We start from the raw sequence: 27614 nt of genomic DNA on the forward strand, positions 1-27614 counted from the left end.
GTGCTCCTGGCCCAGTGCGTCGTCTATTTGGCCCGAGCCCCGAAGTCTATCGAGGTGTACAGCGCCTACAACAACGTCAAGGCCTGCCTGCGGAGCCACCAGGGGCCCCTGCCCCCCGTCCCCCTGCACCTGCGCAACGCGCCCACCAGGCTCATGAAGGATCTAGGCTACGGCCAGGGCTACAAGTACACCCCCGTGTACAGCGAGCCCGCAGATCAGGACTACCTGCCTGAAGAACTGAGGGGCGTGGATTTCTTTAAGCAGCGGCGGTGCTGACTCGGAGGCTGGGCCAGGGAGGGGAGGCCCTGGATCGCCGGTGGGTGGCCTGGCGGGAGTTACAATAGGCCGACCTTTCGTGCCAGAGGTGTAAGCGTTCCTGGAGTGGGGGAAGCTTCCTTCAGCCGAACGTGTGGCGTCGAAATTGTGTTCGTTTGCACCCTGTGCGACATAATGCTCATGAAGCGGTCTGGCAGCTTTGTGCAATTAATTAACGTTAGGAGGGATTATCTATTTTGTCATAGTATTTAAGTCATAATGTCATTTCAGAATTCAGTTCTGTAGGGTTTTTTTGTTTTAAAAAATGTATATTCTGGGTAGTTTCAATTGGCAAAGAAATGTAATTGTGATTTAATACTGCATAGTGTTTTGGGTATTTTTTTTATATGCAAAGGTCTTATGAGCCAATAAAACTATTTCAAAGTACTTCAATTTTTGCCTGTTTTTCCACCTGGGAGCCAAGGTACCAACATCTGTCACCATCATAGTTTGGTAGGTAAACGCTGTGAAAGAAAAATTTTCATAGGTGACGTTGGAAAGTTTGGAAGTCCGTGTATCTTTCGAAAATTAACTTTTAACCATTTTTAAGGATTGTAAATGGCTTCTGAAAGAATCAGCAGCCTCCCGTCCCGGGCCTCCCCACTTCTCCAGACTCTTGAAGCCCCGTGTTTCTAAATGATATATCCGGTTTTGCCTCTGTGTTTGCTAAAGCTAAATATGCCCCCGCACGCGCGCACACACACACACACACACACACACATACAGAGCTTCGTTTCCTTTGTATCTACTGCTGATGTAACCAAAAGGGGGGTCCAGCAGCTCACTGTGCAGAAGCCAATAAAGAGGCCAGGTTGGTGGAAAGGAAAGTTTGCTTTATTTTCGATGCCGGCAGCCAGGGTTGGGGGAGGGTGAACTCGTGTCCAAAGGCCGACTCCCCCCTGACAGGGGGCAAGGGCTTCTATAGGTGGAGGGAGGGGGCTACACGCAGAAACAGCACAGGCAGCTCTGACAGGCATCTTGATATTGGCCACGCGGTGCTCTGACCGGCGTCATCTTGATTAAGTGCAGTTAGTCTTCAGTTCCAAGGTCGGTTGGTTCCCATTTCCTTGAGGCCAGTTCTCAGAATTGTGGCAGCTTGTGTCACGGCTACAGTCTGGTCATCATGCAGTTCACTTCTTCCACCTGGTGGGGCTTCAGTGTCTGCAAGATGGCTCACAGGGTGTGGCTCAGGATATCACCTGTGGCCCCTGAGGAGGAACCACAGGGCCTTGACTGCGCTTAACGGCTCAACTATTGTCTTGTCCTGTTTGACCACTTTCCTTTGTTTCTGTGTTTTCTCACTTCTCTGATTAAACTTATTCTTTGCCTAAAGTTTTTCCACAGACAAAAGGCAGGCTGAGGATGTGGGGGGAAGGACCCTGGGGTCCTGCTCCGTTTCACTGATTCTTCTCCAACTCCTTCCTAGCCGTTTGACACCCATTTCGCCAAGGACACTACCATCTACTCGTCTGTCGGTGGTCTCCCCCACGCTGTGACCCCTCCTGGGCACCTTTGCTCCATCCGTGTGTCACATCTGACCTCGGGATCCTGTGCTCTCCCTTCTGCTCCGGTGGTACAGATCCTGCAGTCGCTTTAAGGAGCGTGGATGCCTGGAAGGCAAGATGATTTTAGACCTTGAGAGTCTGGAAGTGCTCTTACTCTACCTTCAGACTCGCCTGGTGGTTTGGGAACAAGTTCTCGGTGGGCAGCGTTTGCCAGTTGCCTCCCTCTTGCCCACGTTGCTGTCGAGAAGTTTGACCTCTGCAGGCCGAGCGAGTCTCTCTCTGTTCCCGGGGTCGGAAAGTTTGCGATGATTTTCCTGGGCATTAGGTGGAGCCTTTCAGTCTGGAAGCTCAGGTCTTTGAGTCCTGGGAAAGTTTCTTTTCTTTGCATTCAGTGAACACTGAGTGCCTGCCTCACACTGGGCTCTCGTTGGGAACATAAGTGAACAAACAACAGCAACAGACGACAATCCTGTGCTCGTGAAACGGCGTGGAGAAGAGCGTTTCAGTATGGCAGCGGGATAAGTGCTAAGGAAGAAGTACTGCCCCGGGATGGACGAAGACAGGAGCGGGTGTGGTCCAGATGTTCGGGTGGCCAAGCAGACCTCCGCGAGAACGAGAGGGGGAGTGTGCCCCGGAGGAGGGCCTGCCAGGCTGACGGAGGGGCGAGTCCACAGGCCCTGAGCGGGAAGGTGCCTGGCCGGCTCGGTGTCCGGTGAGGCCGGTCCAGCACGTGAGCAGAGATAGTGGCGTTGCCGGGAGATGACGGTGTGGAGGCTTCTTGGTCATGGGAGACTTGGCTTCTACTCAGGGTTTCTAGCAAAGGAGTGATGTGGTGGGACTTAGGTGTCATGAGGGTCACCTGTGCTGTGGCCCAGAGAGAGGACGGAAGGGAGGAGAGGCGGCCAAGGGCCGGGCGGCGTCTGTGAAGCCTGGGAGGTGCTGGTGCGCAAATGGTGGTGGCGGAGATGGTAAGGCTGGTCTGGTGATGAGGGCGCTTGAAGGACGAACCAATAAAATTTGGTGACAGGTCGTGTGTGGCGTGTATGTGGGAAAGAGGAGCTGGCGGTGGCTTTCGTTTACTGAGGTCATGATAGGCACCAGCTTGGTTCTTAGCGCTTTGCAGGGACAACTCATTTGAATCCTCGTAATAACCCAGTAAACTAAGTACCCTTATTCACATGTTCAGGGTAAGGAGGCTAACTTGCCCTGGATCAGCCAGCTCATAAGGGGGGGCCTCGGACGCAGAGGCCCGCTCTCCCCTGTGGATCCTTCTCACCCCCACCTTCTCTGGTCTGTCTGCTCTCCCCTGTGGATTCTTCTCACCTCCGCCTTCTCTGGTCCATCTTTCTGGAATAGCCGCTGGAGGCAGAGGCCCGCTGTCCCCTGTGGATTCTCACCTCCACCTTCTCTGGTCCGTCCACTCTCCCCTGTGGATTCTCATCTCCACCTTCTCTGGTCCGTCCTCTCTCACCTGTGGACTCTTCTCACCTCCACCTTATCTGGTCCGTCCGCGCTCCCCTGTGGATCCTTCTCACCTCCACCGTCTCTGGTCCGTCTTTCTGGAACCTTCTCTGGTCCATCTTTCTGGAATAGCCGCTGGAGCTTTGCCCTCTGCAGGTTGTATATGTTTCTTTCCTCCGTATTTTCCACCCTTTGTCTTTGTGCTCTTCTCCCTGAGAGAGTTCCTCAACTTTATTTTTTCCTCTTTGCCATCATTGTGCTATGAATTTCTGAGCTCACTTTTTTGGTAATGTCTTTTTTTTGTTGTAGCCTGTGTGTGTTTGGTGATTACTTATCTCCGTGAGGATATCAAATTTGTTTTTAATTTTCTCCCTGTATGTTCTCTTTGCTTCCACGGTTTTTTCTGTTCGTTTTGGCCTCTTTCACAGCACTTTTTCCTCAGATGTCCAGCAGCCCCGGGTTAGGTGTGCTCCCGTTCAGCTCGAGAGCAGATTGGAAGCTCGGAGCATGGGGCGGGGACGGGGCACGGAGTGTGGCTTTGATCCTCAAGGAGCCGTTTGTTGGAAACCCTGGAAGCCAGGGTCTTCAGGGCTTTTCCTCTTGGGCTGGTTAGAGCCCCAGAGAACCTCTTCTGTTCTCTCGCCAAGTGGGGAAAAGTCTGCTCCCTGTGTTCTAGGTGCCACGTGGGCAGGCGTCTCCCAGCGAGCAGTGTGTGTGTGTGTGTGTGTGTGTGTGTGTCCCCCCTTGGTCTCTGCATGTGACGTGGGACCCAGGCCCCCAGCTCTACTGGGGTCCAGTTCGGAGATCCTTCTGGAGTGGGAGAGGATGACCACTGCCGTTGGAGCCCTGCAGACACCTGCCGCGTAAGCGAGACGGGTTCTTGTCCCCGCTGGGACCTGCCAAGTGCGTTGCCAGGTGCCCGTCCTGTCCCCGGGCTCGGCACTGTGCTGCTGCGTCTCCAGCGTGCGACCCCTTTACTGCGCGGTGGGCGGGGGCTTGGGAGGGCTTGAAGTGAGGCGTGGGGTCAGTCCATCGCCTTGACTAATATTCAGGATAATTAAGGTTTGCAACTCACAACCGTCGGGACTCAAGGCCTGGCCTCTGACCAGAGTGGGCAGGCTGTACGTAGACGGGGTGGGGTCGGGGGGACTCAGCCTCCGCTGCACGTCCTGGCAGGAGTGGGGGGAGGGCGGGAGAAGGAGGTGAGTGCCTGACCCCGCCCCCTACCGCCTGACTCACTGGTGCCCCCGTTGCAGAACCTGCCAGATGCTCCCTGGTAAAACAGGACGGAAAGGGTGGAGCGTGGGTCTGGAGGGACGGCGGGGCGGGCACACCTAGAGTGGACAGATCTCTGAGCCCAGACGCGTAGCGACTACATCTTAGATGAAACAAAGTTCTGCCTGATTGTGTACCTTGAGAAAGCTAATAATAGGACCGGGAAAATTGTCAGATGTAAACCATTTATGAAAATCAGTAGCTTCTGGACTATAATTGTAATCAGGAAATGTACCAAGAAAAATCTGCCCTTCTCAGTAACAGCATGGAGGTAAACGTACTAGTTTCCGAGGAATAGGACCAAGGTGGAGACAAAAGCCTCGAACAAAAGCAGGCATAAGCCATATTCCTAAACATGATTTTATTATAAGCATCATTAGTATAAACAGTATTTAAATTCGGTTTTATATTCCCACCATGCTTGGGAATATAAACACGGGCGAGGTGGTCAGTGTGTATTTAAAAGGTGGCCAGTGTGTATTTGTTGACTGACAAAATGAGTGAATAAACTGTCACTGAGACATTTATGCCGGTGTCTGACAGGGGAGGCCTGCCCTCGCTCGACGTGTGCGTCCACCAGGAGGCGGGCTCCACCGCGACGGCCGGTCTCAGCACAGCGGCCGCCTGGTGCCCGTGACCACACTCAGCCAAGACTGGTTCAGCGTTTGTAGCTAACCTCATGGGCCAATCACCAGGTTTTTAAAAAGCTTACTATTTATCTGTACGTTTACAAAAGTAATGTGACCGTTGCCAAAAAGGTATGAGAGGAGATGCAGCCAAAAACAAAAGAAAGCACACAGAAAAAACATAATAAAAGTCAACTTTAATTTTTCTTCTCAACAGTAACCACTGCTAGCTTTTTAGTATACGTCTCTGGGGTATCTTTTCGCATGTGTGTGAGAGAATTGGAAGCAACATCGCCCGTTTCCTAGCCTGCTTGCTTTTTCTCTCCTCGCCGTGTGGTTTGTCACGTCCTGGAATTGGCCTCAGTGGGTGACTCTCAGTGGCTGCACACAGAGCCCCGAGGGGCCACTTGTTCTGTGTGACGCAGAGCACGGGCTGTGACATCGGGCTCCTAAGAACCAGGAAAATGTGGTCTGGACCTCGGACTACTTTCTCCAGCGCCTGGACTGTACCGCCCTCGTCCCTTACCTGGACCCTCCCCCTGCCCTCAAGCCCACCCAGGGAGGGGTCTGATCACATACCACCAACCCCTTCCCGCCCCACCCCCCGCCCACCTAAACTCCCCACACTCTCAGTATAAAGACGGAGTCCATGCTTTAGTCCCCAAGACCGCATCCGCCCACCTGGTCTCACCCATCGGGTCCCGCCACCCGTGCAGCATCATTCCCACCTCGCTCCCTCCCTCCCTGCCCTCAGCCCCTGCCCCCAGGTGGTGAAGAGCCAGGGCTCAGATCTATCTACTTGGGTGCGAGTCCTGTCTGTGCCACTTCTCCCCTGGGTGACCTCGGTCAGGGTCGTCATCTTTGTCTTCACTCTCCTCATCTGTAGGATGGGGATCAAAATATTACCTAATCGCAGTGGGAATGACCTGCTGAGAACCGTCTGCTCAAGAAGGGTGAGTTAGGAGCGTTTCTCGTTCTCCTGATCTCACCTCAAACGTCACTTCCTTCGGGAGGCCTGTGACCCCTCAGGCCAGGTCAGGCCCCACCCCAGTTGCACACCCACCCGGATGTGCTCGCACAGCCCGTGCCCTCGTGCTCAGAGCTCAGGGAGCGCTGCTCCCCTTGCTGGATGTTGACTGCTCTCCCTCTGGACCGCGCAGGGTACGAGGCCAGCGCCCGGCCTGCAGCTCCTTTCATCTCCTTCCCTGAGGGGCTGGGCTGAGCCCAGGAGGCCAGCCCGGACATAGGGAGGGTTGCAGTCTTCCAGGGACACTTGACATGTGTGCTGCCTGCTGTACGTCAGGCACTGTTGGAAGTGTTTTACATTTATCATCTCAGTTTCCCAAATGACCACCTGAGCCTCGCCTATGTTGTATCTAGAAGAGGACTTGGGACTCAGAGAGGCTGAGTGACTGTCCCGGGGCCACAGAGTGGGTTGAAACCCAGGCAGCCTGAGTGCTCAGCCACCTTGCCCCTGGTTCTCGGACTCCTGTGAGCATCAGAGCCCAGAATGCTAGTTCAGTCTGTCTGCGGTGGGGCTGAGAATGTGTTTCTAGTAGGTTCCCCGTAAGGCTGGTGCTGCCGATGCGTGCAGACCACACTTGGAGAGCCCCCGCGCCACCCGCCGTCAGTGCCCAGGAGGAAGTTTCCAGTAGCCAGCGGGCTCCCCTAGATGTGGGTACAACTGCACTGTTGCCTTTGCCCCCCGCCTGCCTCCTACCTGGACACTCATTTATCTTTCCTTTCTGGTTCCAACCACTTCGGTGACTCGGGAGGACAAGTCCCCGTGTCACCTGGGCCTGCCCACCTCCCTTCTGTCGGACCCTTCAAACCGCGGCTGCTGGTTTTCCCCAGCGGGGCTGGTTTAAATCATCCACCTTGAAATGGACTCGCGTGTGTTGTGCTGGCGAGGCCCCCCCAGGCAGGGGAGGGTCGGCTGACGCCAGAGGAAACGGCACCTTTCTGCTGCTCACGGAGGCTCCACGGTGGCCAGCTGGGCCCTCGGGAAGACAGAGATTTTCAAGCAACTCGATTTCTGTGCTTCTTGCCGATTTTGATTAACTTTTCACTCCCGTTGTAGAACGCGGGTTTTATTCACTTGGCTTCTCACGGAGGAATAGGAGCCTGCAGCCCTCAGGTTCCCTGCCCGCCCTGCCACTTCCTCACTGTCACACTTCCTCCATGTCACACCAGGGAAACCAGTATTGTGAAAACAAGAAGTCTCTTCTTGGGCCGAGGGCTTGGAAAACTGCACACTTGCCCATGGGCATCGAAAGCCTGAGTCCAAGTGCGTGGAGGAAGATGCCTGGTTGCTCCCCAGGGATTACGCCTGGGGCGCCCGGGTCCGGGCAGCCTCTGCTTCAGCAATGGCAGAGTCCCGGCTGGTAATTCGTTACTGAGGGAAGTTACATAACCGGCCACCTTCTCACTGTTCAACCATTTCCTGGAGCAGAAAGTATTTGAGTTGGAATCCTACCTTTCTTCCATTATTTTTTGAAGTCTTGCCTCAAGGCAGCAAAAATGTGAAGGCTTCACTGAACCATCCAGTTAGAACAGACTCTGCTCCCCCTGTGCTGACCTCACGCCTGGCAGCCGGTGCTGCAGAGATTCTGGCCTTTTGGCTTCGGATAAGCCTCCTGAGGGCAGCCGTAGGAATGATGGTGGTAACCTCACGACGCCTGGCTCCTCGGAGGTTTTCAGCAAGCGCTTGTGTACTGGACACATTTAGGAGACGTGGTTCTGTCTCAGCCGGGCAGGTGCGAACTCTCCCTGGTTCGGGGAGTGGATCACCGTGTCGGGGGCGTTCTCCCGGCCGCCTCGCTGAGCTGGGGAACGGCTGGGAGTGACCGTGTAGGATATGGTACGAATTTTCTACTTCTGCACTAAAAGCAGGACCACCCAGGTCCCTTTTGCAGTATCTTTACTGAAGCAATAAACTGATTGCAAAGCCAGCGCTTCCTTATCTGTCCATGTTCAAATGAAGTGAAATAAAAAGGATATAATGAACATGCTCAAGGTCGTAATCGTGAGACAGAGCTGGACGGCTTCTGGAATCTCAGGGTATCATTTAGTCTCTCCCAGCCTCAGGCTCCTCATTCCTCGAAGGGGGATGGGTTACAACAACCTCTAAAAACACGCGCAGTTTGAGGATGCGTGGTTTGTGTTCACATCACAAAGCCACCTAAAGGAAACTCCGCATTTTGCTGGTGAGCCATTCAATCCCAGCCTCCGTCCATGATGGGACAACTAGACTTTGAGACAAAGCCATTGTCCAGCCGGTGGCAGGTCACTTCACTCCCTTGGGCCTCAATTTTCCCAGCTTTAAAGTGAGGACAGGGGCTTCCCTGGTGGCGCAGTGGTTGAGAGTCCGCCTGCCGATGCAGGGGACGCGGGTTCGTGCCCCGGTCCGGGAGGATCCCACATGCCGCGGAGCGGCTGGGCCCGTGAGCCATGGCCGCTGAGCCTGCGCGTCCGGAGCCTGTGCTCCGCAACGGGAGAGGCCACAACAGTGAGAGGCCCGCGTACTGAAAATAAATAAATAAAGTGAGGATAAGAGAGGCCGCTGGGCCCTCTTTTACTTTGGAAGTTTCTTATGAAAATCAGATGAGGTGACGTAGGTGCTGTCTAAAAGTGAGGGACCCTTCTTGCCATTTATATAGGAAAGGGTCAGGGATCATTGGCAGGTTTTCAGAGGCCTGACGATTGGAAGACATGTTTTTCGTTCGCTCGCTGGACGTTCACGTAGGAATGGACGGAACCCCAGCTGGTAAACCGTCCTCCGGTTCTTAGCCTCTTTCTCCCTGCAGACCCGGCTGCTTCTTTCTCGAGGGAGGACAGCCCTGAGGGCACAGGCTGGATGGAGTTCTGCTGTTGTTTCATCTGCCCTCTTAGCAGCCACAGCCAGTCTCTCCTCGCCCGTCTGCCCACACCCCACCGCTCCTGGGATAGGACGCTGCGAGCGTGTTGAAACCACGGAAGGCCAGAGGCCGGTTGCTACCCGGAACCTCCTCCAGCCCCTCTGCCAGGTAACCGTCACAGCCGTACGAAGGCAGAACCGGGGAGAGACCGTCCCGGCACAGAGGCTCGGAGCTCTCTGCAGCCCTTCTCCCAAGCCAGGCCTGCCCGGAGGCGGCGTCTCACCCCGGGGTGGATGGCGCATCATCTGGGATTCTGCAGACCCAGCTCTGCCTTCTACGTCAGGGCCACTCAGGTGAGCCTCCCGGCCAGCACAGCCTCCCCGGGGCCCGTGAGAAGTGCAGGAAGCAGAGAATCCAGCCCAGTGAAGCAGCATCTCTAAGGGCTGGGCCCAGGAATCTGGGTTGTAACAAGGTCTCTCGGGATTTCTGCACCCACTGCATATGGAGAAATGACGTTCTAAGTTATTCGGGGACACTCTGGTGTCGTGACACTGGGTGGACACCTAGAATCCTGTGTGCTCGACCCACCCACCCCTCCCTGTGGGAACGTCCTGCTGCCTCAGCTCTAAGCGTGTGACGGCAGGGCTGCTGGGAGCGAGACTCCATCCAGTGGCCTGGCGGGCGCCTCTCCTCCAGGCCCAGCTCCTTCTGGGTCCAGAGAGAACAGGCCTGGGCCCCCCTCTGGTCGTGACGCCCAGGTGTGCCAGTGTGGAAAGAAGGGTGAGGAAATGGCTGACCCCGAGGACAGCAGCCTGGGCGCGTTCCGGGCTGCAGTGCAGGTGTTTCCTGGTCCAGCTGCGTCCCCGGACACACCCTGGCCATCTCTTCAAGCTGCCAGTAGACACCCCTCTTCTTCCCTCTTAACCAGGTGAAGCTGGGTTTCAACAACCTGCAGCAAGAGTTGTGACGATGGCCAGTGGGGCAAAGGAGGGCCGGAAGCCGAGCGGCTGGGCTGTGGGCAGGATGGAGGCTCGGGCCTGACGCAGGCCTTCAGGGTGCAGGGGGCAGAGGGCAGGGGGCACGGCGGCTCTCGAGACCTCACACCCGTCCTTCACTGGTAACTTGGGATTTCCAGTTTCCTATTGAAAAAGCTCCAAATTTATTTTGAAATGGGGGCCAAAAAGAGGGTCTTTGTCTCCAAGAACTATAACATCTGCTGGGAACCTCTTTCTCTGTCATTTTTTGAGATCTGTCAACAGCAGCCAGGGCTGGCTAATGCACCCCTCTGGCATCGGTCCCTGTTCTCCCAGGGCCTGTCCACCCAGCCCTGCCCTGAGCCCTGACACCCCAACCGCTCACCCAGAGGTGCAGAGGGCCAGTGAGGGGAGCTTGGGGGTGGACTCAGGTGCCCTAAGCGTACACTCTGCACCTTGGTCTCTTCACCGGAGAAGCTGAGCTGAGGGGTTCCACTTAGAAGGCAGAGATGAGTGAGAATAATAACTCTGAAACGCCTGGCACATAGAAGGTGTTTCGTTAGAGCTCTCAAAAGACCCCCATGTAATACCCCTTTCTACTGAAAGTAAAGATTTTTCTTGCTGATCCTGGCTATTTTCAGAAGTGGCCAGTGTTGTTTGTTTGCTGGGACCAGTCCAGGTGTGATTTTTCCTTCCACCTGGGAAGCCTGGTGTGCCAGACATTCCTTCTTACGACTCAGTGCTGGGGATCCTTTTCCTTGTGTGGTTAAAACACATAAATACGTAGAGCCGGGTGACAGTCTGTTTCAGCCCTAAGATCAGATCACTTGTAGATAATCAGTGCTGTCTCACAGGCATCGTAGGACAGGAAAGGAATTTCTGAGTGTTTTGTTTGTTTGTTTTAAATAAGTTTATTTATTTATTTTTGACTGCGTTGGGTCTTTGTTGCTGTGCGCGGGCTTTCTCTAGTTGCAGTGAGCAGGGGCTACTCTTCGTTGCAGTGCGCGGGCTTCTCACTGCGGTGGCCTCTCTTGTTGCGGAGCACAGGCTCTAGACACACGGGCTTCAGTAGTTGTGGCTCGCGGGCTCAGTAGTTGTGGTGCACGGGCTTAGTTGCTCCGTGGCATGTGGGATCTTCCCGGACCAGGGCTCGAACCCGTGTCCCCTGCATTGGCAGGAGGATTCTCAACCACTGCGCCACCAGGGAAGTCCTTCTGAGTTATTTAATCCACTTCCTGCGGTAATCGTGCATCACCAGCTGTCACTCCGCCTGCGTGACAGAGGCTCAGCTGTGGAGGGGAAAGAACAGAGCAAAGTCAGTTATTCTGATGGATCGTTTGTTCTATCATAACTGGCTCCATCAATACGCCTAACAAACACCATTTCCTAATTCAGTCATCCTGATAATACCGCTGCTTGAAACAAACAAAGAAACGCATTGAAATAAATAACAGTAGGTTATGGTCATGGAGGGTTTAGCCTGAGACCCGCCTCCGCCCAGTAAGTGTGTGATTAACCAAGTTACCCCCTCTCCTGGCTGCACTGAATCAAATTCCTACAATACCAGCTAGTTCCGTCCGAGTTTCTACAGGTGTTCCAGGTTCGCTGGAGAAAGGTCCAGAGTGGAGAAGGAAGGAGTGGGGACCAGCCTGCCCTTCAGAGACCTCACGGCATCATGTCTCGACTTAAACCCCTTGTGATCACTGGACCTGGTTACCTAGTTGTATTCACTCATTTATTCATTAAAAGATTGAACGTGTAAGTTCTGGGAATATCAAAACTAGTGAGAGAACTTCCAAGCTAAGTTAATGGCAGAGGCCAAATGCACTCATAATTAAAATACTTCTACATGTAATTGGGAAAGAGTTGGCGCTTTATGTCAGAGAGTAAATCTGCTAGTAATAGGCAGGCTTGGTTCAGTGCCATCTCCTACAATCAGAATCCATCTTCCTCTCCTTCACACTCCAGCGGGGCTCATACAGCATCTTTGGTATTATAGTACTGTTCATGGTCTGTTTTGTATTTTAGTTGTATTATTAGGATCTGAAGAAGGAACAAAAATAAGAAAGAAATGGGTCTTTGCCTTCAAGGAGCTTACAGTCTACTAGCAGCTTTAAGCCGGGGTCACAAGTGATGATTCAGAGAAGTATCTGGTAAGTGTTAAAGGAAGCAGCAGAGGTTAAGCGTGCGGGTGAGAACGTCGGTGTATCAGGAGAAGACTCGTGAGGGAGAGGCGCATCGACAGGGGGCTTGAAGGTTGAGTGGTATTTCCACAGGTACGGGTATAGAAACCAGCATTCTGGAACGAGGAGGGGCACAGCTCTGCTTCCACGTGGAGAAGGGTTTCTCAACCGCGTGCGGCACTGTTGACGTTTGGGGTCAGATCATTCTCTGCGAGGGGCCGTCCTGTGCACTGTAGGCCGTTCCCACCTCCCCGCTAGATGCCCCGGCACCTCCCCCGAGAAGATGTCTCCAGATGTCGCCACATGCCCCTGGGGCTGGGGGCAAGACCGCCTCGGTCAAGGCCCCTGATGGAGAACATACACAGACACAGAGAGGCAGGTGTATGAGGAGGTGTGTTTACATCACTGAGGACAGATGCAGGAGAGAAGCAGCTCACGACCCTGGCTGCATTTGATTGAGATCTCAAAAAACGACGGAGGAGGACGATGTTGCCCCCAGGCTTTCATAGTCCTTGCAGACAGAGACCCACTAGGGCCCATTATTTTGTCATTTTCCCCAGAGCCCAGTGTTCTCGTGGTCTCTCTCCCATCAAGCTTGTTCTCAGATCCTCAGCCCTACAAAGATGTGATGACTGATCTTCACTAGGACATCAGTGGTACCTGAAGACAGTTATTCCTGTAGCAAGCATTTTTATTTTAAAGCACGCCTGATTATTTAAGGCAACAGGATGTAACTTAGCCGTAGAATCTCAGGCATTAGTGAGAGGGCAGAGGACGTGGAACCCTCCAGGAACAGCTGCAGATGGTCAGCATGTCTCCCTGGCTCAGACCGGCCCTCTTTCAGGTACAGTACATGCTCAGCACCCTCCAAGTTTGAATGACAACCGCTTAAGAATCTGCCAACGTTTTCACCACTAGAAAAAGGAAACATGCCTTGTTGCTTTGTGTTGAAAACTCAAAGCACCACATTCCTCCTATTCCCCAGGAAAATCCAGCTCTGACCAAATTCCTTACAGCGCGTGACCCTGAGCCCCAACGCGAACTTCACCTTCGTCTCCCCCAGAACAGCTGTGCGCTCCGCCACCAGCCTCACAGGTCACATTTTAAAAGTCAGCAGGGATTTTTCCCGCAATGCTTCAAACTCAAAGTTGAGGCGCAGTCATAGCAGTGAAACTCACTCAGTCTCTTAGGATTAAGCCTGGTGAATCTGTCACTCTGTTTCTGTGCCTGGTAATTCAGGAATGTAAAGAGACTTTATTCTGAGTAGGAGGGAGCAGAATAGGGATAGATTTGCTGAAGATACAGAAACCACGATAAGAGGAGATACAAAATCAACAAGAAAACGGTTGCCAGGCAACATGCTTGGTTGTCAGAGCGACAGAGCCATCTTCAATAATAACCCACAAGCAATCTTGGATAACAGCCCATAAAGCTCTGAGCTAGAAAGCGTCGATGTCAGGAGTGGGTGACAGCAGATACTCTTCCAGAGAACGAAAGCATGCGGCTCCCTCGTTCCATTCCATGAATACGGACCATGCTGTGAACACAGGCCCCAGGGGTCTGCACATCTGAGGCGGGTAGTGTCCCTGCTACCTGGACCATTTTGTGGCTTTTGTTTTTCTTATGGTCGTAGCCCTGTCTGCGCATTATGTTTTTACTCAGCACAGTGAACTGCAGTCACAGGAAGCACCCAGTTGTCCCCAGTATCTTGCCTCCCAGTTGTCCCCAGTATCTTGCCTTGCAAGCCTGGCACAGTCTTGCTGACTTGATCACCAGCATGTGGCCAGTGGGGCCCATTCCTGAGCAGGACAGTGACCAGGCGTGAAGATGGCAGGATGTTAGGGTTTGGGGGAAATTTATGGAACAGGGGCCTCATTCATCACTTTTCCAGGTGAGGGATGTGACTCCTATGATGGATGTGCCATTGCCCACCTCCTTTTGCTCTCTGGGTCTGCCCTTCTAAGTAGAACCCGGTCTCTGTGCTCTGAGTCCTCTGCAGCTGACCTCGTGCTCCTATTTTCCTCCGTAAAAGGACTCCTTGACAGCAAGGACTCTGCCGTGCTCCTTCCTGGTCCCCGGCCGCCGGCCCAGTACATTCAAACGTCGCTACACAGGAGCACTAATACCTCCACCTGACCAGTGACCTTCAAGACAAGCAGTAAGTCGTGGTCAGCACATCCCAGCCCTGCGTTATCCTGAGTGCAGTACAGGGGCTAAGGGCTCTGCAGGCCAGACTCCAGGCTGAACCCTGGCTCATTGCGACCCTTGACTTGCCTGATGTCTCTGTCTCTCGGTTTTGTCGTCTGTAAAATGAGGATACCGGTTATACCCAACTCATCAGATTGTCTAGGGGATTAAGCAAGCTCATAGCAAGTTTGGAGAAGTTCCCGTCCCATGAGCACCGTGACTCTGTAAAGTGAGACACTACCTTCCTCTTACAGTTTGGCCCTTGTGGGAATCACGTCAAAGCAGAATCTCCCCAGGTCACAGGTTGGAACTCGGCAGGACTGTGCCAGTGGGCAGGGTGGGTACGTGGGGACGTGGTGGAGGAGGACAGGCCCCGTCCCTCTTCTTTGAGGTTTTCCCGCGTGAAACGCTTGATCGCTGGGTTGGTGGTTCTTAGCAATATAAATTAAGCCATCCTTCGGCTTTCCCTCATCGCTGGGTTGGTGGTTCTTAGCAATATAAATTAAGCCATCGTTCAGCTTTCCCTCACTGGGATTTTCCATGTCCATGCTGATTTTGATTTACTTTTATTTCTTCTAAAAAGCAGCACGCAAAGAAGGCTTACCAAGAGTTTTATTCGTTGTCGTAACAAAACTGTGGTGGAACCGCTCAGAAAGACAGCGGTTTCCTGTGTAACTGGTCACAGCCTTGCTCAAGATTAGAGGCTTTTTCTTAACACCCAACAGAGAAGAGCCAGCTAGGGATAGAAAAGCCAAATACTTTATTTGATGAATAGATTTTTAAATTTTTATTGAAGTCTAGTTGGTTTACAATGTGTTAATTTCTGCTGTACAGCAAAGTGACTCCGTTATACATGCATAGATTCTTTTTCATATTCTTCTCCAGTGTCGTTTCTCACAGGATATTGAATATAGCTCCCTGTGCTAGGACCTTGTTGTTTATTGGGGGAATATTTTATCGTCACATGTGCACACAAAGCCTGCAGAGCTTCATTCCTCCAGGGTGGTGCTTTCTCCACAAGGCAAGTTGTCATTCAAAACAGATTCATCACAGGCTCCACACACAATATCCATATATCCACAAAATGTAAAATTAAGGAAACTCAGAGAGTATACAGACAGAACTCCTCTAGGTCTTTAGAAAGTAGAGGAGAGGGCACCTTGGCAGGGCTGTGACACCCAGAGGGCTGGGAGAATTCTACTTCTTGTTCTGGGTGCTGAATACATGGGTGAGCTCATCTCGTGAAACATTTTTGAGCTGTCCTACTTACGCTGGTTAATTCCTAGCAAATGGCATTTATCAAAATACAGACATTTTTCAAAAGCTTAATAAGCTTTCTAAAGTCAAATAAAGGTGATCCCTAGTTAGGAAAATAGATGGTTGCAATGATTAAACAAAACAAACATTATCCAAAAGCAATGAAGAGAATGGATGGTACTGCGTGGATAGTCACCCCGTTCCAGGATTACCTGACCCCCACCCTGGGCGCGTCACTGATCACCTCCCCCTCTGACGATACTGTGCCTCTGCCTCTGTCCTCAGCTCTCATGCTTTGTGGCGCTGATTTCCGTGTGGTAATTGTCTCCCTAAGTGGATGGCCACCCCCAAGAGAATCACTCCGCCTTGTTTATCCTCTATCTTCAGCAACCAGGACGAGGAGAGGCACACACTGGGTTCTCATTTTCCACCTGACGAATGGTTGGGTGCGCTTTCCCTGTGGGTCCTGTGGAATCATAGGACCACATGGATGAACCTCAAAAACATGCTAAGTGAAAAGAGTCAAACACAAGAAAGCACATATTTTATGATTCCATTTATATAAAATTCTAGAACAAACAAAAGTAATCTATAGTGACATTAAAAGATCGGTACTGCAGCTACCACTGGGTCAGTTTACCAGAGTTATGAACTGGACATAAGCTACCCTAGAGCGGGGATCTTGTTTGGTTGGTTCAGTGTTGCATCCTTAGGGCCTGGTTCGGAGCTTAGTGCGTAGTATACGCTAAGAGAACGCAAATTAAACCAGTGAATGACTTTGAAATCAGAGCAAAGAGAATTCATTTGAACAGTCTGAAGAGGTGCCTCGTGCTGTTGTTGAGTGGAAGACTGTGAATCTTGTTCCAGATTAACAGTATTTCTGGAGTTAACGTATGTTAATTTAAAAAACCCACAATGATGAAAAAATCATCAATTTTTGAAAATTAGTTCAGCAGGCAACAACAGCAAGTAGTGTAGGACATAAAATATAGTAAGAAATTAATAAGTTTAAAAGGCACGTAAGTCCTTACCTTTTAATATATTTAGGTCATATGAAAGCAATCGAAAATTTTAAGTATCTACTGTTTTGCCTTTATAGAAAACATCTGGGTTTACTTAAAAATGGGAAAATTTTTATCCAGTTTCCTAAATATTTCTGCTAATGTATCAGATTTTCACAGAAGACTAAAATTTGCAATGCATTTATTCTTTGAAAACTGACTTTTTAAAATATTGTGCAATAATAAAACATTTACATTTCTAATTGACGGGAAACTCTTAGGTATCTGCTGAAGCAAAAGTTCTTACTACCAGAATTTATTATAACAGATTTACAAAATAAAGGAAGGGTTGTCGTCAGAAGTTCCGGAAAAAACTCTTTCAGTAACTTCCTCTTGCTATGCAGGCCGGTTTTTTAAATGCTCTCTCCTGTGTGCTAGAAAATCACCTGTGTTCCATGACACTTGTGGGATTTCACACTACAAATTATCCTTTTTGGCAGAGTAATTTGACAGATTCATTCACTCCACACGCTCTGTCCACACCCTGTAGGCTGGGCTCCCGTCACACCAGCTACTATTTATTCAGGTAGAAAGGATCTGGTGTCGCAATTCTATACATGTGATTAGAACCCTGCAAGAAATGCTTTTACACTTTGTAACCTGTACATGTCTACAAGCCATCGACCTCTCCAAGGTCGAAGTACAACAGATCCTTCCTTAGTCCCGAGTGGTTTTTTAAATGACAGATTCATCCTCCAGTATATTTCTTATCCCCAACCGACGTACAGTTTTGTGCCGAGATCTCGGCTCTTGGCAGTGACCCTGGAGGGGGACAGGGTGCTGGATTTGTGCCACGATTTTAAGAGTAAAAAGGGCATTGCTAATAGTTCCCATAGAGTCGGACACACGCTGTTGTGAGCTGGGACGAGGGTCACACATCATAAAGCAGGGCTCATGCTGAGTGAAGCTGTTTCTGGGCTCTCTGATCTGTTCTATTTCTGACCATCTTTGCACCAAAACCCGCCCTATGTTATTTATGCAGCTTTAGGTAAGTCTTGATTCGATTAAGTATGTCTGCCTTTCTGGTTCTTCTTCAAGATTGCCTTTGTTATTCTTGGCCCTTTACATTGCTGTATAAATATTAGAATGAACTGTCATGTTTCACCAAAAGCGAAACAAAACAAAAGCTGGGGTTTTTTATTGGGCTGGCTTTGATTTTGTAGATCAGTCAACACTTTTGAAATAATGAATCATGACCATGGTATAGCTCTCCATTTATTTAAATCTTCTTTATTTTCTCTCAATAATGTTGATAGCTTTCTGTACTGTAGAGGTCCTGAGCATCTTTTGTTGGTTTTATTACCAGGCACTTGAACATTTTTTGACGTTTTTGTAAATGCTGTTAAAATTTTTTTTTTTAACTGTTGATGTTACATAGAAATACAAATCAACTTTAAATTGCACTTGTAACCAGCAACATCTTACTTAACTCACTTTTAAATTCTAATAATTTAGACTTTTTATGAAAATAATAATCTAAAATAGGGAATTCCCTAGCCGTCCAGTGGTTAGGACCCTGCACTTTCACTGCCAAGGGCGCAGGTTCAATCCCTGTTTGGGGAACTAAAATCCCATAAACCACGAGGCGCGGGCCAAAAAATAAATAAGTAAATAAGTTTTAAAAAAGATCTAAAATACTATTTTCTTCCTTTCAAATCATTATGTATTTTATTTATTTTTCTCGAGTTACTGTATCAGCGAGGATCTTCATTAAATTATTGTATAAATGGTGGCAACATACATTCTTCTCAAATTGCAGACCAATTTCTCATTTATTTCTTTCTATTTTTGCTAGTTTCACTTCGAGGGCGTGGTGGTGTTGGGTGCATACAAATTTAGAATTGTTATGTTCCCCTAGTGAGCTGAATCTTTTTACCATTATGAAATGTCTGTCTTTATCTCTGGAATAAGAGAAACTACTTTGCCTAGTATTTTTAGCTACCTCTACTTTTATGGTTAGCATTTATATGATCTTCTTTTCCATTATTTTCCTTTCAAATCTTCTCTATTTTTATGTTATAGATATATTTCCTGTAGACACCATCTAGTATGTTTTCAACCCTGCCTAACCATCTGTGTCTTTTAACTAGAACATTTAGCCAACTTCCATTTTTAAGTAATTATTTGGAGTTTAATATACCATCTTGCTATTTGTCATGCCTGTTCTGTGTATCTCTTTCTCTGTTTTCTTTCCTCCTTCTGGATTGATTGTGTATTTGTTGTTATTCCTTTTTTCCTCTCTGGTTTATTTGGGAAATTATAAACCTGTTTGCTGTTCTTCCAGTGGTTACCTTAGACAGCGCAACACGCATCCTTGACTTATCAAAATCTAATGTAATTGCACTTATACTTTTATTCTCTTCCCAGACTATGCAAGAACATTTGGACTTTTACATCCGTTTTCTTCCCCAACTGCTATGCTATATTTTAATTCTGTATATATTTGAAGGTCTATAGACATTATTACTGTTGTTTAATATTGTCAATATTTGTTTAAATTTACCATATTTACAGTTTTTTCCTTCCCCTTTATTCTTTCCTATAACTCTGACAGTCCTTCTCCATAAAGAATATACTCTAGAATTGTTTTTGAGTCTGCTGGTGGTGAACTCTCAGTTTTTGTTTGTCTGAAAAAATCTTGAGGGATATTTTTACTGGGTGTGGAATAATTCTAGGTTGGCAGGGTTTTCTGGTGCTATTTTCCCCAACATATTAAAAGAATCATTCTATGATCTTCTGGCTTTCATCATTTCTGTTGATACATGTGTTATCTTTCTAACCACTGCTCCTGTGACGGTACTTTGTCCTTTTCCTTTGGTTGTTTTATCTGTTTTCTGATCATCTCTTAGTCTTTGGATTTCTGCTGTTTCACTGGATGCATCTAGAGATGTGTTTCTCTGTAGTATCCTGCTTGGGGCTCCAGCGGGACTTGGAGAATCTGTGAATTGATGTCGTATCAGTTTGGAACCCTCATGTTGATTGTTAGCTCTTTGACCATTATCCTGCCCCACGCTGTCTCTTTTTTTCTCTTTTCCTGTGGAATGTCTTCTTACTGACTCATTTGAGTTTTTTATCTTCCCTTTTGTATTTTTCCATCCTTTCGTCTTTCTGGATTTTATTTATTTTTTCTTTCCAGAAGAAATTATGATTTCTCCTGACCATGACAATTCAGTTTCTCTCTTTTGCTACATCTGATTTGCTAATAAATCTCATCTATTTAGTTCTTCATTCATTACTGTATATTTGAGCCCTGGAATTTCTATTTCATTTTTATTCAAAGATGGCAGTGTCTCTTTTAGGTTTCCAGTTTTCTGCTGAAATGTTTAACCTTGTCTTTTGTCATCTTGATCATAGAAAACCATGTTGTTTTATAATTTGTGTGTGATGATTCTAATATTTGGAGCCCCCAGTACTTCTGTTTCTATTATCTGGGGTTTTTTTTGGGGGGGGGACTGTTTTTTTGCTTTTTATCTTTTTTTGCTGGTTTTAATATACATTGTCATGGCTCTTCACCCATTCAGTTATCTTTGATTGTATGCTGGGTGTTGTATAAGAAAAGCTGATTATAAAAAATAATTCGAGGTTTATGGGTAATCTTTCCCCGGAGATGATTTTTGTTTGCTTCTGCCATATGCCTCTGGGTTTTAGCAAACCAGGATGAATGTAATCCAATTCTAGGGGCTGGAATTTTCCAGGCTGTCCGACAACTTATAGCAGGGCTGCATTCCGAGACGGTTCACTCATACCTGTAGGGTGTCAAACAAAAGCACAGGAAGTATAACAGGGCCCCTGCTCCTGACAGGTCCAAACTCAGCCTGCCTAGCCTAGAACATTGCCAGAATCCCTGCTTCACACCTCATTTATCTCTTTTGGATTGGGAAATGCACGTGGGGCAAAAGTGATTTCCAACTGCACCCGTTTCTCCTGGATCTTGGCCCAGTAATTTGTCATGATCATGTCAACCTTCCTCCTATGGGCTGATGCTAATTTTGTTTGGTTGCTTTTTCAGTTGGTCTTAAGAGGTTTGAGTTACCTAGTTCACCATTATGAGAAGCAGACGTTTTCCACATAAAATATGAACTGGGGGACTTCCCTGGTGGCCCAGTGGTTTGGCCTCCGCACTCTCACGGCTGAGGGCCCAGGTTCAATCCCTGGTTGGAGAGCCAAGATTCCACGTGCCGCATGCAGGGAGGCCAAAAAAAAGAAAGAAAGAAAGAATTGGATCTAGTCTCTGCTCTTGAATTTACTAGTTTTTCTGATTTCAGCAACTGACTGGTAGTCCATGGGCCTGTTCCCTCAAATACAAGAAGGAGGATTGAGCAGATTGGCTTGGAGCCCATGTAACTCGATTAACACGATTTAGTCTAAATCACTGAGTAGATTTTAGGATGAGGAGGGCTTCCCTGGTGGCGCAGTGGTTGAGAGTCCGCCTGCCGATGCAGGGGACACGGGTTCGTGCCCTGGTCTGGGAAGATCCCGCGTGCCGCAGAGCGGCTGGGCCCATGAGCCATGGTCGCTGAGCCTGCGCATCCGGAGCCTGTGCTCCGCGACGGGAGAGGCCACAGCAGTGAGAGGCCCGCGTACCGCAAACAAAACAAACAACAACAAAAAAAGCGTAGCAGAAGGCAGTGACTGTGGCTTTTCTTGTTGTCCCTGTACCTAAAACGGCCTGGGATATGGCAGGTGCTAGTAAGTATCTTAAGGAAAAAAGAAGGAAGAAATTCTTGCCAACATGAGATTTGCTGAAATTTTGTTTTGTGCTGTGGAGTCACTCCCTATCAGGACAGACGTGATCGTTGGTCAGGCCAAGAACCCCCTTTTGCAGTCTTGGCTTGTCTGAGATCAGGGAGAAACAAGAAGACGACTGAGGTCAGTCTGGTTTGCAGAATCTTAGGAAACTTTATTAACCAGCCCACCAGCTTTATGGGAGCACAGAGGTGCAGCATTTCACGCCCCCTTCCAAGGAGTGCACTAACAAAGGGTTATATTAATCAGAGTGCATCCTCACCCCATCTCCCACCACAGCGTTGCATAAAGCCATCCCATTACCATAAAAACCTGTACCATACTATGGACGTCAAGAGCCTTTATCAGAAAACACGGCAGAAGCCGGTTAACAATGAGATCTCTGCGCCACCTCTTTGCTTAATAGTATCTCCTACGACATTTTTCTTTTTGTCATTTCTTGGCATCTTTCATGGTGAGACACCTACTGCTTGGTTCCTTGTGATCCCACACCAACTCATATCAGGAAGGAAAAGGGAGAACAGAAAAAAAGGAGGGGTTAGGTTATCACCAGGTGGCTCTTTGATAGTTTGAAACCTGGAGGGCTGTAATGGGATACAAATCCTGCAGAACACAGGCTCAGAGACATTGCCAAGGCAAGTCTGTCTTCATAACGCAGACCCTTAATTGCTGCGCTCTGCGGTATTTCAATTGAATATCTGTTTTTAAGCCTCCCTTCAACAATCAGGGTATCTCTATATTACGGCTTCCAAAGGTCTATCTATAAAACAGATGACAGAGTGACCGTGTTCCCCCCGGCTCTCAGGAAAGTATAGCAACTTCATAGATTTCTACGTTGTCAAGAATCTACACAAAAAAAAAAAAAAAAAAAAGAATCTACACATCTGATTTTTTCTTTCCTTTTTTAACTTGATGCATTCAAAAGAAATCACTGGATATTTTTAGCATAAAAAAAGAAGAGAGCTTCCCTGGTGGCGCAGTCGTTGGGGGTCCGCCTGCCAATGCAAGGGACGCAGGTTGGTGCCCCGGTATGGGAAGATCCTACATACCGCAGAGCGGCTAGGCCCGTGAGCCAAGGCCGCTGAGCCTGCGCGTCCGGAGCCTGTGCTCCGCAACGGGAGAGGCCACAACAGCGAGAGGCCCGCGAGCCGCAGAATAAAAAAAAAAGAACAGATGCCCATGCCAAGTTAATGGGTGTAACCAGACAACAGGACTGAGCTTACAAAGGAGATTAAAGATTCATTTTTGGATAGTAGTTATACTGGTAAAGATCTATGAAAATGGTCACCACTGAAAGGGCAGGTAAAATGCTCCAAGCTTGACCTTGTATTTCTGGTCTCTATGGGGAGGAAAGTCTACCGAGGAACAGGATGGTAGTGGAGGGATTGTGCCGAATGAAGAAAATGAATGGGTGGTCGGCGGTGAAATACTCCTCTGTCAACAGCATGCAGTAGCTGACGGCAACCGAGGTGGCAGCCGCCGCCTCTGTGCCCTCCTCGTTCACCTCCACGAAGGACTTGTGGACCACCTTCGATACACAGAGGCCTCTGGCTCCTGATATGCCGGACAGGTCAGCCTTGCTAGTGAAGAGCTCCTGCATACCCAGGGAGGCCAGCAGAGTGCTGAGCTCGTAGCTCTCCTCCAGCTTAAACCTGGGCAACTGGACATTGACCTCAAGGAGATCCAGATTCTCGGGTCTGGTCCACTCACGCAGCTTTTCCAAAGTCAGCTGTTGCTCAATCTGGATTCGGAATGGGCAAAAAAAAGAGCTGAAATCATTTCATAGAAGGAAGTTAATGAAGCATTGTTTGAATGAACGGGCCCATCATGTCAGCTGCTCCCTAGCTTCCTTCATGTTTTGTTCCAACACAGATTCCATCTGCAGGATTTCATTTCTTTCTGGCTATTGGAGATAATGAACAGAGCTGCGTTCCCAGCCACCAAGGGCCCATCCACCCAGGACTTACCAGGCCCCTGCCACACTGGATCACGGGCCATCCTGGCTAAAATTACCCTAATTGGTCGAGTGATGCAAGAGGATATTTTAAAGCTTTCTTCCATTTCTTTCATTCTGTTTATTCTGAACCCCAGTGATCACTGTGTTTATCTGGGAACCTCACACAGCTGAAGTTATCTCTGATAGATGTAGCTCATTGGTGAACACAGAAATGGACCTAGTTCCTCATCTAAAATGGGGTAACAGTAGCACATACTTGGAGCACTGTGAGTGCTGAATGAGTCACCCTATACAAGTGCTGTGTAAGGTCAGCCACTGTCATTGCTATTATTACTGCTACTGCACTGGAACACAAGCACATTCCATTTTTCTACTGATGCTGGTAATTCCAGACGTTCTTTTTGATAATCAGGAACGGACAAATATGGAGATACAATTGAAAGAAGGAACACAGTGGTTTTCACTTATGCTCTAGAGCTGCAAATAGCTAATATTAAACGCCATCCAACAGCAAGTTTGGTCAGGGATGGGGGAGGGGAAAAGCACACAACAGGCCAGAGACACTGAAGAAAAACCTCACTCTTCACAGTTTTGCCTCTTCCTGGCCCTGGCAAGGGATACCATTGCCTTTAAATTACAATAAGAGAAACCGCAGACAAAGTTCAGGTTAGGCAGTGGGCTTATCTCTCAGACTAACAGGTCACATGGATCTTTTCCTGTCATGTAGCAATTGGACATTTAATGCACAATCTACAAGAACTGGGGTGAGAATGACCAGATTTTACAGCACATGGCGAAACGATAATGGTCGAGGGTTTTTAATTTTAAAAAATTGTTTTAATGAAACAGTCCCCATTTATGGCACGTTCCTCTAAAGCTCATCTAAGGGAGTCTCCACGAGCTGCCACTGGCCAGCATTACACTCGGTGTGTACCTTTGATGTTCCCGCCACGTTGTGCACCGATAGTAGCTGAACATTTAAATGTGGGGCTTCCATAAAAAGGAACGAAACTGAGTTATCTGTAATGAGGTGGATGGACCTAGAGTCCGTCATACAGAGTGAGGTGAGTCAGAGGGAGAAACACAAATACCGTATGCTAAGGCATATGTATGGAATCTAAAAAAGCGGTACTGATGAACCTAGGGGCAGGGCAGGAATAAAGACGCAGACCTACTAGAGAAGGGACTTGAGGACTCGGGGAGGGGGAAGGGTAAGCTGGGATGAAGTGAGAGAGTGGCATTTGGCGGCGTGCCATATACGCTACCAAAGGTAAACTACATAGCTAGTGGGAAGCAGCCGCACAGCACAGGGAGATCAGCTGGGTGCTTTGTGACCACCTAGAGGGGTGGGATAGGGAGGGTGGGAGGGAGACGCAAGAGGGAGGGGATACGGGGATATGTCTATACGAACAGCTGGTTCACTTTGTTATACAGCAGCAACTAACACACCACTGTAAAGCAATTATACTCCCATCAAGATGTTAAAAAACGTACAATAAAAAAATAAATAAAATAAAATTATATGCACAGGAAAAAAAAAGTTCTCATCACAAGAAAAAATATTATAACTGTGTGGTGATGGATATTAACTAGACCTATTATGGTAACCCTTTCACATTATATGCAGTTATAGAATCATTATGTTGTCCTCCTGAAGCTAACATAATGTTACATGTCATTATACCTCAATAATAAAAGTCTCTATAAACATAAATAAATAAATGTGGAGCTTCGCACTGGTACATGCGGATGGGCTACTTTACAAAGGAGTGACGGGAAACTGGGAAGGAACACCAGGTCACCTCACTAAACAAAGAACAAGCACCTACGCCTGACACAGACACACACAAACACACACAGGGTCCGCGCATCACTCGGGGAGGTGGGGAGGCGCACCTTCCTCAGCCCCGTGGACTCGTCCTGGATGTCATCCGGCAGCAGGATGACCATGCTGAGGTCCTCACCCTGGTAGGGCAGTTCCAGCACCCGGCACTTAAGGTCCTCGATGTAGCCAAGCGGAAACTTCTTCTTCTGATACATCATTTTCACTAGTTTTGTGTCTTTCTAAACAATTAAAACACAGATCACTAACATTGTTGTCAGCGTGGATTTAGAGCGCACAGTCATCTAGACGGTCACCTGCCCTCACCTTATTCAGTCTGAAAGCTGCATCTTTTGTGGCCTCCATCATGAATTTCTCCTGCCAGTTTCCTTTGAAATAGATGGCATTCACCAGCACCAGCTTAGTCGTGCTATCAACCCCACCTGAGGCCAACAGCTCTGGAATTTTCCCTAAAAAGACAAAGTTAGCTTTTTAAAAATCCACCTATCAGAATTCCACATTTGAACTGACCTTTGATTAGCAATGAAATGCCACTCAAATGCTTCCTTCTATTTAATTTCCTTTAACATGGTACTAAGTTAGCCAAGCCCCCTGGGGTGCTTCTACTTTAAATAGACCAACTCGAGGGGCAGATCAGGGGGACACAATCTGCCCCCAAAGGGCCGATGCTTCAAAACAAGTCAATTGTTTAAAGGCTAAAACCAGGAAAACTCTTCCTTTCTGGAACGTGGGATAAGTAGTGGCCTCATTTTGTGACTGGCCATTCTTTTTCAGGAAAAGAACAATTTCTTAACCAAAATGTTTTGTCACTAATAAATAACTCCCTTCTTCAAATCTTCCAAGTTAGATGCCTAACTGTCACAGGAAAGCTTTTAACAAATATCCAAAAGGTAGGACAGTTCCTCCCCTGAAACACAGGCCCCACTCATGATGTGGCACGGCCGTGACAGTCCCTGATGGAAGGAACACAGGTGTCCTGTGGGTGCCTCAACCGTTCCGTGACTACGACAGAAACACAAACCAGAAAAACAGCCTGAGGAGACTCAGCCCCACCTCCCGACCCTGGTTTCTTAGACAAGATGTTCACAAAAATATTTATGACCACAGCGGCTTGTAAATATTGATTCACAAGAGTTTCATCTCTTTTAGTCTACGTTCAATGTTACTTTTCATTTTAAAATGTAGTTTGGGGAACTTATGGGTAGAAAACATTTAGCATGTTCAGTTAAATCATCTTTACATTTCCACTTTGAGGAATTCCTACATTTGAAAGCTGTCTGGGGACATCCCCCCGTGGCGCAGTGGTTAAAATCCGCCTGCCAATGCAGGGGACTAAGGGTTCGAGCCCTGGTCCGGAAAGATCCCACATGCCACGGAGCAACTAAGCCCGTGCGCCACAACTACTGAGCTCGCCCGCCTAGAGCCCGCGCTCTGCAACAAGAGAAGCCACCGCAATGAGAAGCCCACTCACCTCTACTAGAGAAAGCCTGCGCACAGCAACGAAGACCCAACGCAGCCAAAAATAAGTATATAAAGTAAACAAATTTATTTAAAAAGGAAGGAAGGAAGGAAGGACAGAAAGAAACAAAGAGAAAGAAAGGAAAGGAAGGAAGGAAGGAAAGAAGAAAGGAAGGAAGGAAGAAAAAGCTGTGTGGACCTGGGCAGTTGGGCAGTGCTAGGTGGACCCCAGGGTCAGGCGGAGGGGCTGGGGAAGCGGAGAGGGAGTCACCTGCAAGGGGCAGGCGGGTGGACGAAAGGATGCATCAATGTGTACGACCAGGGCTGCCCTCGCTCACCTTCCGTCTGCCCTTTGACCCACTCGTTTATGGTCTTCCTTGCGTCTTCGGTGGCCTGCAGAAAATCCACACTGGCCAGTTCAGCACCGTATATTTTCTGAGTTGAAGCTAAGAACTCCTGTTTAAGAAAAAAATAAAGGAAGTGTGAGTAACTCCTACTCCATACAGAAATGGTTTTGTAAAATCCTTAAAAGCAACAGAAATTGTCCCAAAAGGCATATTTCATTGTAACAAAAAAAGTTCTAACCCTTCTACTTTTTTTACTATAGTGAAAAACACACAGCATTCCATTGACGACCTTGAGCACTTTTAACTTTACAGTTCAGTAGTTTCAGTGTTGTATAAAATTTACCAATTCCTGGGGACTTCCCTGGTGCTCCCGTGGTTAAGACTCTGTGCTTCCACTGCAGGGGGCAGGGGTTCAATCCCTGGTCAGGGAACTAAGATCCCACATGCCACGCGGCACAGCCCAAATAAAATAAAACAAAATTTATCAATTCTTTTCTACCCCTTGACTAACATTTTCATAAACAAGCAAATACTGATTGTACTTGAAAGTGAATTATGGAAC

General features: G+C 48.5%; 2 protein-coding genes across 9 annotated transcripts in view; one reads left to right on the forward strand and one right to left on the reverse strand.

Moving 5' to 3' along the window:
* Positions 1 to 22322, forward strand: part of WRNIP1 (WRN helicase interacting protein 1) — a 36442-nt gene extending 14120 nt beyond the window's left edge. For 3 of the 4 annotated variants that reach the window (XM_022586532.3, XM_089918211.1, XM_022586528.3), the window contains one exon: positions 1 to 22322. In XM_022586532.3, coding sequence (XP_022442240.2) covers positions 1 to 233 — 233 coding nt within the window. In that variant the 3' untranslated portion in view covers positions 234 to 22322. The other variant, XM_022586529.3, reaches the window with a different exon arrangement.
* Positions 21578 to 27614, reverse strand: part of SERPINB1 (serpin family B member 1) — a 9631-nt gene continuing 3594 nt past the window's right edge. For 4 of the 5 annotated variants that reach the window (XM_022566752.3, XM_089918214.1, XM_089918213.1 and 1 more), the window contains 4 exons: positions 27044 to 27161; positions 25554 to 25696; positions 25301 to 25468; positions 21578 to 23188 (listed from right to left, as the gene is read on the reverse strand). In XM_022566752.3, coding sequence (XP_022422460.2) covers positions 22787 to 23188; positions 25301 to 25468; positions 25554 to 25696; positions 27044 to 27161 — 831 coding nt within the window. In that variant the 3' untranslated portion in view covers positions 21578 to 22786. The remainder of the gene's footprint in view (positions 23189 to 25300; positions 25469 to 25553; positions 25697 to 27043; positions 27162 to 27614) is intronic. The other variant, XM_089918216.1, reaches the window with a different exon arrangement.

This window comes from Delphinapterus leucas, chromosome 10, assembly GCF_059928025.1.
Source record: "Delphinapterus leucas isolate spDelLeu-1000000601 "Yukka" chromosome 10, BTC_Dleu_Yukka2, whole genome shotgun sequence".
Lineage (NCBI taxonomy): Eukaryota > Metazoa > Chordata > Mammalia > Artiodactyla > Monodontidae > Delphinapterus > Delphinapterus leucas.